At 44.1% G+C, this 13,042-nt stretch overlaps 1 protein-coding gene across 3 annotated transcripts in view; it reads left to right on the plus strand.

Annotated features, from left to right (window-relative positions):
- The first annotated feature begins 407 nt into the window (after positions 1–407).
- Positions 408–13,042, plus strand: part of dtnbp1a (dystrobrevin binding protein 1a) — a 221,064-nt gene continuing 208,429 nt past the window's right edge. For 2 of the 3 annotated variants that reach the window (XM_078539223.1, XM_078539224.1), the window contains exons 1-3: positions 408–651; positions 1,948–1,998; positions 6,454–6,504. In XM_078539223.1, the coding sequence (XP_078395349.1) occupies positions 596–651; positions 1,948–1,998; positions 6,454–6,504 (158 nt within the window). In that variant the 5' untranslated portion in view covers positions 408–595. The remainder of the gene's footprint in view (positions 652–1,947; positions 1,999–6,453; positions 6,505–13,042) is intronic. The other variant, XM_078539225.1, reaches the window with a different exon arrangement.

The following is a 13,042-nucleotide window of genomic DNA, read 5'->3' on the forward strand; positions in this document are numbered from 1 at the left end:
ATTCCCTTGCTAAACCTGTTCACCTCTCTTTTAAGACACTCCTTTTGTGAACCTACCTCTTTGACCCATTTTTGACCATCTGCCCTAATATCTTTTTATGTGGCCCGGTGTCAAATTCTATTTGATAAAAGATCCTGTGAAGTGCCTCGGGGCATTTTATTACATTCAAGGCGCTAAATAAATGCAAGCCGTTGTTGTAGTAGGCAAGGTACATTTCAAAAATATTCAAGCAGGAAAGAGAACCTCAGAATCGATCGCTGTTGATCCAGGGCTGGGCCTGACAAAGAGACGGTATCTCCCTCAAACCCGCACAGCGGGTTCTTCACCTCATCGAACAGGCCGCAGCCACAGCCGCTCCACTTTATCCAAGTCAAGCGGCCGCCCGTTGCTAGGAGACGGGTCCCCGTGAGTAGCGGAAGTGGGTGTGGCGGAAGTGCGTGTGGCGGAGGTGCCCCCCACCACCGCCCCCGGGCCCAGCGCCAGTGCGCGAGTGAGAGGCGGGATTGTCTGTCAGTCAGTCAGGTGCTCCTTGCTCAGGATGGCTTGTTTACAGCGGCCCAGTCCCGCACTTGGGCAGCGTTAGAAGCTGGAAAAGATGTTTGAGAATTTCAAAGAGCGGCTGCTGAGCGCGCAGCAGGACCTCAGCAGCGGGTAGGAAAGGAAACGGCAGACAGACTCGGTTGTGTGCGAGAGGACCGGGCCCAGGGTTAGAATCAGGGCCGGAGACTCCTTCTGAATAAGAGAGAGAGAGACACACACACACTTTAACCGGGTTCAGTCAGATTGCTGCTGACTTTTTATGTATAATTGAAATAAAATTGTTATTTATTGGTGACAATCAGTTGCCATGACTCTAATCTATAGAAAAAGGTATCTGTGTCAGTTGCGAAATTCACCCACTTTCTGTAAGTTTACAACAAGTTTTAGTTTCATAATTTAAAACTACTTGCGTTTGGTATAGTTACAGATATGTTTGGGAAGGGTTCTATGCACGTAAAAAAGTTAAATCTTTATAAACCTGAGTTTCCGAGTTATACTTCCTGTGTTTTTTGTGAATCTTGAGTTGAAAATAGTGTGACAGTCATGTGAGAGCAGAGCTGTTGGGACAAACTTTTTCTCCGGATAACTGCTCAGTGCGTGGGTGAAACAAAGTGAAAAGCCATCAAAAACTGCTAGGAAACTTAATTCTTCTGACATCTGCCCATACTATTCTTCTATTGACTGCTGAATCTTTGTGAGCTGCATGACACGATTTACTTCCTGCTGGGTAGAAACTTCCCTGTAATGGCTGAGCTGAACTTGACAACTTGCGTGGGTAAATTTACTGCAAGTTTCCATCTTTACGCCATTTCGGAAAACTAGTTTATTATTGTTTATGGACTATTAACAGCACTGGACCAAGACACTCCAATCTTATCAAAACAACTGCAGCAACTATTCCCTCTATGACGGGGACGCCTCTAAAAATGAATCCTGAGAACTTGGTAATTGAGGGGAAAAATATTTGAAGATGGCAATTTGGAAATTTATGAAAGCATACAATATCCTATGAATGATTATGGAAGACAGCATATCAGTTTGTCAATATCATTGGCTCAAAGTATGGCATAAGTCAGTGGCGTTTGAACTTTTGTTCTGTGCAGATCTGTTGTGAACATTGACACTCCCATGGGCCCATTACTGTAAAACCTTTGAAAGAAAACAGTGCAATATTTGTGCATTCACTTGTTTGACCTCCAAACAATATTTACATAACATTGGGAATTTCAAACTCTGCTTGCTAGTTCCCCTTACAGCTGTTACTGAGAGAATTGCAAGTACATTATGAAAGGGAGAATAACTGCATACCTGAGGCATGAAATCAAACCCACTTCTACTGTTTTAACATTTGCTGTACTGCTATCTGCATCTATTACATATTTAATAGTTGCTTGTCTTTAATTTCAGTTTAAAGACACTGAGTGACAAATCTAAAGAAGTAAAAATTAAGAAGCCAAGGTAATAATCATTTACTTCCCACCACTTTTGGAAATAGAGTAAACTAGCATTTTTTGAATTTGAAAGCAGTCAGTGGTACCAATATTTGGCAGATGCTGTAAGGTGTAATTTTATCCATGTGAGAAAATTCTAATACTTGAATACTCTGAACTTTTTTATACAGTAGAAAATTATTTTGACATTGAGCAGAAGGTATTTAATCAGCTGCATTTACAATCATTTCACAAATTTCTGCAAGTTATGGAAGTTTTCCAGAAAAACGATTAGTAACAGACATTTTGTGGCATCATTCCAAAGTTTGCAAAACAAAATGTAAACAAATTTCTAAGAACTTTAATGTATTGTAAATATTGGAATGCCTGTTTTGTCATTGTAGCAGCAGGCCCACATAACTCGGTGCAGTCATTTTCCTCTTTTTGGAAGGATGGCAGTTGTTTGACTTGTTCAATTTGTGCAACTTAGCTGGAAGAATATGGAGGGATACTGTGTTGGATTGTATAGAAATTTGTTAAGCATTCTCAATTTTTATGGGCTGGTAACAAAAATTCTGTTGAACATATTTTTGATTATAAATGGTTTGCTGCTGCACTATTTACTTTTAAATGTTCAACTATTATCTTTTTTATCAATAATCTACCTCTGCTGCTGTTTTCCCTTCTAGCCCGCCAAGCTACTTCCCCTGAGGGTCCCTTCTGCCCTAGCACTGAATTCTCACCTTTCCTTGGTTTTTCTTCTGTCTCCCCTCGTGCTCTCTCAGCTCACTTTATTCATGAGATTCCAGAGATCCCAACCCCATCAAAATGCTGACCACCCAATTTCCCTTCCTGGTCCCCAGTTTTAGCTGATATTGTTGTGGAAGGTGTTTTTTGAGCTGGGTTGAGGGAGTTGATGGCAGTCTTGAAAGGAAGACTGTAAGTAGTTCCTCTCTTTAGATATTATCTAAGTTAGCTGACATGGGAGTCTGGAATCAAGGAACGCAAGCTCTAACAACTCATCAACACCAACACCCATCTGGGACCCTCCACCCCCGCTTGTCCTTCCGTCCCCACCCCATCCTCCAATCCCAGCCCCAGCCGCGTATTCACTATACCCCCTGACCTTCCCCTCTCCGATGCTGAACGTTCAGTGATCAGCAAAGGACTTAGTTTCATACCCTTACACCCTCATCTCAATAAATTTCGGGCTCGGCACGATGCTGAACTCTTCTTCCGCCGTCTTCGTCTCCGTGCTCACTTCTTTGGGCAGGAGTCCTCTCCCCGTTCAACGGATCCTTTTACCCACCTCCAATATTCTCCCTCCACCTGGACCCCTCCCTCTGGATTCTTACCTTCTCTTGATCTTTTCATTGAGAACTGTCGGCGTGACATTAGCCGTCTCAATTTCTCTGCTCCTCTCACCCATTCTAATCTGTCTCTCTCTGAACTTACTGCACTCCGTTCTCTCAGGTCCAACCCCAACATTGTCATCAAACCTGCTGACAAGGGTGTTGCTGTTGTTGTCTGGCGCACTGACCTCTACCTCACGGAGGCTGAGCGTCAACTCGCAGACACTTCCTCCTACCTCTCCCTGGACCATGACCCCACCACGGAACATCAAGCCATTGTTTCCAGGACTGTCACTGACCTCATCTCCTCTGGAGATCTTCCTCCCACAGCTTCCAACCTGATAGTCGCCCAACCTCGGACGGCCCGCTTCTATCTCCTACCCAAAATCCACAAACAGAACTGTCCTGGCAGACCGATCGTGTCAGCCTGTTCCTGCCCCACGGAACTCATTTCTCGTTATCTTGACTCCCTTCTCTCTCCCCTTGTCCAGTCCCTTCTCACCTACATCCCTCTGACACCTTATGTCACATCAACAATTTCCAGTTCCCTTGCCCCAACCGCTTCCTCTTCACCATGGACGTCCAATCCCTCTACACCTCCATCCCCCACCAGGATGGTCTGAGGGCCCTTAGCTTCTTCCTTGAACAAAGGCCCGAACAATCCCCATCCACCACTACTCTCCTCCATCTGGCTGAACTTGTTCTCACACTGAACAATTTCTCCTTTAACTCCTCTCACTTCCTCCAAATAAAAGGTGTGGGTACCCGCATGGGCCCCAGCTATGCCTGTCTCTTTATGGGGTATGTGGAACATTCCTTGTTCCAGTCCTACTCCGGCCCCCTCCCACAACTCTTTCTCCGGTACATCGATGATTACTTCGGTGCTGCTTCATGCTCTCGTCTGGATCTGGAAAAATTTATTAATTTTGCTTCCAATCTCCACCCCTCCATCATTTTCACATGGTCCATCTCTGACACTTCTCTTCCCTTCCTTGACCTCTCTGTCTCAATTTCTGATGATAGACTGTCCACCAATATCCATTACAAGCCTACCGACTCCCACAGCTACCTCGACTACAGCTCCTCACACCCCGCTTCCTGTAAGGACTCCATCCCATTCTCTCAGTTCCTTCGCCTCCGTCGCATCTGTTCTGATGACGCTACCTTCAAAAACAGTTCCTCTGACATGTCATCCTTCTTCCTTAACCGAGGTTTTCCACCCACGGTCGTTGACAGGGCCCTCAACTGTGTCCGGCCCATCTCCCGCGCATCCACCCTCACGCCTTCTCTTCCCTCCCAGAAACATGATAGGGTCCCCCTTGTCCTCACTTATCACCCCACCAGCCTCCGCATTCAAAGGCTCATCCTCCGCCATTTCCGCCAACTCCAGCATGATGCCACCACCAAACACATCTTCCCTTCACCCCCGCTGGCAGCATTCCATAGGGATCGTTCCCTCCGGTACACCCTGGTCCACTCCTCTATCACCCCCTACTCCTCAACCCCCACCTATGGCACCTCCCCATGCCCACGCAGAAGATGCAACACCTGCCCCTTCACTTCCTCTCTCCTCACCGTCCAAGGGCCCAAACACTCCTTTCAAGTGAAGCAGCATTTCACTTGCATTTCCCCTAACTTAGTCTACTGCATTCGTTGCTCCCAATGCATTGGAGAGACCAAACACAAACTGGGCGACCACTTTGCAGAACACCTGCGGTCTGTCAGCAAGAAAGACCCAAACCTCCCTGTCGCTTGCAATTTTAACACTCCACCCTGCTCTCTTGCCCACATGCCTGTCCTTGGCTTGCTGCATTGTTCCAGTGAAGCCCAATGCAAACTGGAGGAACAGCACCTCATCTTCCGACTAGGCACTTTACAGCCTTCCGGGCTGAATATTGAATTCAACAACTTTAGATCTTAAGCTCCCCCTCCCCCCATCCCCACCCCTTTTGCTCCCCCTCCCTTTTGTTTTTTTTCAATAATTTATATAGATTTTTCTTTTCCCACCTATTTCCATTATTTTTAAATCTACAACTAATACCTTGTCAGTCTTTCCACCCCACCCCCACTAGAACTGTACCTTGAGTGTCCTGCCATCCATTCTTAATTAGCACTTTTCTTAGATAATATCACCACCTTCAACACCTCTTTGATCCTTTTGTCTGTGACATCTTTTGATTATCTGCTCCTATCACTGCTTGCTTGTCCCTACAACCACCCCACCCTCAACTTCTCTCCCCCCACCCCCCACCTTAAACCAGCTTATATTTCACCCCTCTCCTAACTGTACTTCAGTTCTGTCGAAGGGTCATGTGGACTCGAAATGTCGACTCTTTTCTTCTCCACCGATGCTGCCAGACCTGCTGAGTTTTTCCAGGTAATTCTGTTCTTGTCTGGAATCAAAGTTGGGTGATTAATTCAGTGAGAATGTGGTCAAGTGAACATGAAGTGAGTTTCGTAGATTAGATGAGCATAGAGGGGTCATGAGAGGCGATTAGATAAAAATTGGCGATTAGTTGAGTTTAGGGCCAAAGTTTGGGGGAACTTTAGAGGAGGCTTGGCTTAGTGGGCAAGGAATAGAAAGAGTGGTAGTAGAGACAGTTGAATTGTTGGCCCCAGTCTTGGTGATAATTAATTCCCATGTGCTCCTTGCTGCATCTTGGAGGTGGAGGGAGCAGGAAGAGGGCTTAACAGAATTATTGATATTGGAGAGGCCAGAGGTTATCTTTGTTTACCAGGATAATTCTTGAGGAAATTGTGTACTTTTTGGTAGAGGAAAGCGCCATCAATAGTGCTTGATATGGTCCAGCTAAGATGTGGTGATGGGTGATTAAACCGGTAATATTAATATAGTGCCTTTGTCTTTCAGGTTTCTAGTTCTTGTCCATCAAATTAGGACCACCGTTTTACAAACCTGTGTGAACTGTTGTTTATGATAATCTAGGGTCTCAAATTATTTTTATAACTGACTTTATTTCTTCGAAAACATGGAATCTTACAGTAACAAACCAGTTTAATCTGAAAATACTTGGAAAAAAAGTTGCCCAAATCGGATATTTTGAACTGAGGTACAATTGTGATGATTTTGTTTTTCTTTGAAATATCCCAACATTCCTGATTTGTTTTTACAGCAGCACAGATGATTTGCCAAAGTTTACTGCAGGAGCTGAGTTACTGAGCAGGTAAGGATAGTTATGCTTGTTTGATAGATTGTGATGTAAAAGCCACAGCATAAGTTTATATCATTGTGCAATTTTATTAGTAAGGAATTTGCTACTCTCTTCTCGTGTCATAAGTGGAAAGACCGCACGGTATTTTTATAATGTTAAACACAGCAAATAAAAGGTTGGAACTCCCAAATCCAGAGCCCTCTGGATATCAGGGAACAGACATGGTAGGAAAAGACAAAAAAGAGAATCTCATGTCAGAGACCAAGAGCTCAATACTGCAGAAAACCTAGAGGGTTATAGAAAGTGTGGAAGCGAAATTAAAAAATAAATTATGAAAGCAAAGAGAAGCCATGAAATAATATTGCCAAGTAAAATCAAAGAAAATCCAAAATTGTTTTATAAATACATAAAGAGCAAGAGACGTGTCAGCCTGTTCCTGCCCCACGGAACTCATTTCTCGTTATCTTGACTCCCTTCTCTCTCCCCTTGTCCAGTCCCTTCCCGCCTACATCTGTGATTCCTCTGACACCTTACGTCACATCAACAATTTCCAGTTCCCTGGCCCCAACCGCTTCCTCTTCACAATGGACGTCCAATCCCTCTACACCTCCATCCCCCACCAGGATGGTCTGAGGGCCCTTAGCTTCTTCCTTGAACAAAGGCCCGAACAATCCCCATCCACCACTACTCTCCTCCGTCTGGCTGAACTTGTTCTCACACTGAACAATTTCTCCTTTAACTCCTCTCACTTCCTCCAAATAAAAGGTGTGGCTATGGGTACCCGCATGGGCCCCAGCTATGCCTGTCTCTTTATGGGGTATGTGGAACATTCCTTGTTCCAGTCCTACTCCGGCCCCCTCCCACAACTCTTTCTCCGGTACATCGATGATTACTTTGGTGCTGCTTCATGTTCTCGTCAGGACCTGGAAAAATTTATTAATTTTGCTTCCAATCTCCACCCCTCCATCATTTTCACATGGTCCATCTCTGACACTTCCCTTCCCTTCCTTGACCTCTCTGTCTCAATTTCTGATGATAGACTGTCCACCAATATCCATTACAAGCCTACCGACTCCCGCACCTATCTCGACTACAGCTCCTCACACCCCGCTTCCTGTAAAGACTCCATCCCATTCTCTCAGTTCCTTCGCCTCCGTCGCATCTGTTCTGATGACGCTACCTTCAAAAACAGTTCCTCTGACATGTCCTCCTCCTTCCTTAACCGAGATTTTCCACCCACGATCGTGGACAGGGCCCTCAACTGTGTCTGGCCCATCTCCCGCGCATCCGCCCTCACGCCTTCCCCTCCCTCCCAGAAACATGATAGGGTCCCCCTTGTCCTCACTTATCACCCCACCAGCCTCTGCATTCAAAGGCTCATCCTCCGCCATTTCCGCCAACTCCAGCATGATGCCACCACCAAACACATCTTCCCTTCACACCCCCCGGCGGCATTCCGTAGGGATCGTTCCCTCCGGGACACCCTGGTCCTCTCCTCCATCACCCCCTACTCCTCAACCCCCGCCTATGGCACCTCCCCATGCCCACGCAGAAGATGCAACACCTGCCCCTTCACTTCCTCTCTCCTCACCGTCCAAGGGCCCAAACACTCCTTTCAAGTGAAGCAGCATTTCACTTACATTTCCCCTAACTTAGTCTACTGCATTCATTGCTCCCAATGCGGTCTCCTCTACATTGGAGAGACCAAACTCAAACTGGGCGACCGCTTTGCAGAACACCTGCGGTCTGTCCGCAAGAAAGACCCAAACCTCCCAGTCGCTTGCCATTTTAACACTCCACCCTGCTCTCTTGTCCACATGTCTGTCCTTGGCTTGCTGCATTGTTCCAGTGAAGCCCAACGCAAACTGGAGGAACAGCACCCCATCTTCCGACTAGGCACTTTACAGCCTTCCGGGCTGAATATTGAATTCAACAACTTTAGATCTTAAACTCCCTTCCCCCATCCCCACCCCGTTTCTTCCCCCTCCCTTTTGTTTTTTTCAATAATTTATATAGATTTTTCTTTTCCCACCTATTTGCATTATTTTTAAATCTACAACTAATACCTTGTCAGTCTTTCCACCCCACCTCCACTAGAGCTGTACCTTCAGTGTCCTGCCATCCATTCTTAATTAGCACATTTTCTTAGATAATATCACCACCTTCAACACCTCTTTGATCCTTTTGTCTGTGACAGCTTTTGATTATCTGCTCCTATCACTGCTTGTTGTCCCTACAACCCCCCCCACCCCTCCCCACTCACTCAACTTCTCTCCCCCCCACCTCCCTCCACCTTAAACCAGCTTATTTTTCACCCTTCTCCTAACTATACTCAGTTCTGCTGAAGGGTCATGAGGACTCGATACGTCAACTCTTTTCTTCTCCGCCGATGCTGCCAGACCTGCTGAGTTTTTCCAGGTAATTCTGTTTTTGTTAAGGAAAGAGTAGGTCTGATTAGACAACACAAAGATAACTTGTATGTGGAAGTAGATGATGTGGGCATGGTTCTTAATGGATACTTTGCCTCTGTCTGCATAAAAGAGGAAGAGGTATGTGAAATATTGGATAGGAGAAACATAGTGATGGAGGAAATATTAATTGGTTTGACATCTTTGAAAATGGAATAAGTCATCAAGCTCCGATGAAGTCTATCTCAGGCTGTTAACAGAAGCAATGGAAGAAATAGTGGAGGATTTGACCATGATTTTCCAATTCTGTGGCTACTAGTGTAGTGCTGGAGGACTGCTGGCATTGTACCATTGTTTAAAAAGGGAGAAAAGGTTAGAATGAGCAATCACAGGCATAGTCACACTTACGTAGAATCATTGATTGCTTATAGCACAAAAGGAGGTCAGCTGACCTGCAAGAGCAACTCAGCTTATCCCATTCCGTTGACCCCACACACACACACACACACACACACACACACACGTTTCCCTGTAGCCCTGTAAATCTTTTCTCTTCAGGTGTTTACCCAATTCCCTTTTGAAAGCCTTGATTGAATCTTCCTCTACCACACTCTCCATGCATTCCAGATCTGAGCCATTCGCTGCTTAAAAATGTTTTCCCTCATGTTCCTGTTGGTTCTTTTGCCATTTGCCTTTCACCTTATATCAGTGCACCCTAGTTCACAACCCTTCCACAATGGGAACAGTTTCTCTCTATCTAACCTGTCTAGACTTGTCATGATTTTGAACTCCTGTATCAAATCTCCACTCAACCTACTCTAAAGAGAACTGTCCCAGCTTCTCCAATCCATCCGCATGACTGAGGCCCCTCATCCCTGGAACCAGTTTTATAAATTTTTTCTGCACCCTCTCACCCTTCACATCTTTCCTAATGTGTGGGGCCCAGAATTTGGCACAATACTCCAGTTGAGACTGACACAGTGTTTTTTAAAGGTTCATCATAACTTCTGCAAGTTTTGAAGCTGTGTCCTCATTAATGTAAATCAAGAAAAACAGTGGTTCCAGTACCCTGAGGAATCCCACTGTGTGTACTTTCCTCCAGTCCAAAAACAACGTTCACCACTACTGTTTCCTGTCACTCAGCCATCTTTGTATCCGTGGTGCCCCTGTCCTTTTTGTTCCATGAACTTCACCTTTGCTGGCAAGTCTAATATATGGCACTCTATTAAATGTATTTTGCAAGTCCATGTTCACCACAGTGTATCAATGAATTGGATGAAGGAACAGAATGTATGGTTGCTAAATTTGTCATTGACACAAAGGTCGGAAAGTAATTGGGAAGAGCCTGCAAAGGGATATGGATAGGTTAAGTGAGTGGGCAAAAATTTTGTAAATGGAGTATAATGTGGGAAAGTGTGAATTTGTCCATTTTGGCAGTAAGAATAGAAAAGCAGCATATTATTTAAATGGAAAGAGATTGCAGGATTCTGAAATACAGAGGGATCTGGGTGTCCTGGCTACATGAATCACAAAAGGTTACTATGCAGGTACAGCAAATGATTAGGAAGGCAAATGGAATTCATTGCAAGGGAAACGGAATATAAAAGTAGTGATATCATATAGTTGTACAGGGCATTGGTGAGGCTGCATCTGGAGTACAATCTGTGTACAATTTTGTTCTCCTTATTTAAGAAAGGATATAACTGCATTAGAAGCAGTTCAAAGAAGGTTCACTTGACTGATACCTGGGATGGGGGTGTTATCTTATGAAGAAAGATTGGACAGGCTTGGCCTGTTTCTGTTAAGTTTAGAAGAATGAGCGATGATCATATTGAAACATTTAAGATCCTGAGGGGACTTGGCAGGGTGGGTGCTGAAAGGCTGTTTTCCCCTTGTGGGAGAGACTAGAACTGGGGGACACAGTTTAAAAATAAGGAGTTTCCCATTTTAGATGGAGATGAGGAGAATTTCTTTCTGAGGGTCTTGAGTCTTTGGAACTCTCTTCTGTGGAGAGTGATGGAGGCAGGATCATTGAATATTTTTATGACAGAGATAGATTCTTGACTAACAAGGGAGACAAAGGTTATAGGGGGTATGTGCAATGTGGAGTTGAGGCCACCAATCAGATCATCCATGATCTTTTTGAATGGCGGAGCAGGCTCAAGGGTCAAATGGCCTACTCCTAATTTGTATTTTCATATGTATGTCACCACATTTCCCTCATCAAAAAAGTTCAATCAAGTTAGTTGAACATGATTTGCTTTTAAGAAATCTGTGCTGGCTTTCTTTAATTAAACCATACTTGTCCAAGTAACTGTTAATTTTGTTTCAGATTATTGTTCCTAAGAATTAACCACTGCTGAGGTAAACTGCCAGACTTGGTTTTGCTGGGTTTATTCTTGCACTTGTTTTTGGAACAAAGGTGTAGCATTTGCAATTCTCCATCCTTTAGTACTAACCCTGTAGCTAAGGAAGAGTGGAGGATTATGGTCAATTTCCTCCCTTACTTCCCTTCGTATCCTCAAATTTGGCCCATGCAGTCCTAGTGATTTATTAACTTTAAGTACAGCTGCCTTTCTAATATCTCCCTTGTCAATTTTTAGCTCATCCAGTGTCTCAACTATCTTCTCATTCACTATGACTTCTTCCCCGGTAAAGACAGATGCAAAGTATTCATTTATTACTTGCAATTATGGTTGCCCAGGACACTGTGTCCTCCGTTGACATATGGATCAGGATAGAGGTTCCCTGCCATGCATCTATTTATTAGACCAACCAAGCTTAACAGCAATAAACTGAAGACTTATGTGAAATAAAAACTTACCAACTACTCAGAAATCAGCACCTTCCCTCCTGTTGATGACATTTAGTTTTTTTACTTTGTTCCCTGAAAATCATACTCACTCCGCTTTGCTGCACTACTCTGACTCCTTCACGCCTGGGCTCCCTGAGCAGCCACGCGCCTACCTGCTATCCTGCACTCCTTGATTGTTTGTTGATTTGTTCTCGCAATGCGCTGTCTCTCCTTTGTTCTAGTTACCTCTGCTGTGCTGTCTGGCCGCCTCCTGTTCTTGCATTGCTCCCTCTCTGCTGGGTCAGTCGGCTTGTCTCTCTGTTGGCCTGCAGCTCCTGCCATCTCGAGCCGCCACTGCCTCCCAGTCTTGTCCCCCAATTTCCTGCCTCCATGGTATTTTGCTTTTGTATTCATGTTTAGTTCACTGTCAATTCTCCCCAAAATTCTCAGTGTATTATGTTTCTAGCCCTTTATCAGAGACATTAGTGCAGTAATGTGATTTTAATGACATTTTCTAATTAAAACACCGAGGTATTCCTCAGTAAAGCCAAGACAGAAGACCTTATGCGCATTTTTGCAAATCCTTTCGCTGAATATTTCTAGAATTATCTGTTAATCAAGCTAATCATTGCTGTGTATAGGAATACATTTGCAGAGATGTTGGCAACTCTTAGTACAAGCTGAAGGCACTAATATATATGTTTTGTTCAAATAATAGCCAAAGGAATGAGTTAACAATACAATTTAACAAGTGGTTTTCTATAATTAAATTGTTCTGCAAAGAGTGCCCATGCAAAAGTCCCTAAAAAAAAAAGTCCTAGGAATGTGTAACAGAATAAAAATTTGAGAAAGTAAGTTTAGTCTGCAAAAATTCTGTAACTTTAGTTTTCTTAGCTCTTATTAGTTTTTTCTTGATGGTGTTCGTGATTTGCACGTGTGAAGTTTGGTGCTGAGAACTAAGAAAGGTAAACTGGAGATTGAAAGCACCATCTGTTTTCAGTGCTGTCCATCTCTATTATGTTGTCTCCACCTTGATACTGAAATTAAATCCTGTCAGGCGGTGAATATACTTTATAGCAGAACCAACTTGAATACAGAATTCACTGCATTTATATTGGCCAATGCAGTGGTTCTTGTATGTCCTCCATCCCTACTTTTTTACACTATTCAAAGCAGTGACTTGGATGGATGATAATTACAAGAGTGTTAGCAGTCCTGGATTGCCTTGTCTAGAATTATATCTCAATGCCAGTTCAGGCAAGTATTGTCAGACTATTTGCCTGTGGTGATGCATCATAGCTGAGGCTGATTCTGTTTTCACCCGATGTCCACACATCATTTTTTGGGT

This window comes from Cetorhinus maximus, chromosome 3 (genome assembly GCF_964194155.1).
Source record: "Cetorhinus maximus chromosome 3, sCetMax3.hap1.1, whole genome shotgun sequence".
NCBI classification, from domain to species: domain Eukaryota; kingdom Metazoa; phylum Chordata; class Chondrichthyes; order Lamniformes; family Cetorhinidae; genus Cetorhinus; species Cetorhinus maximus.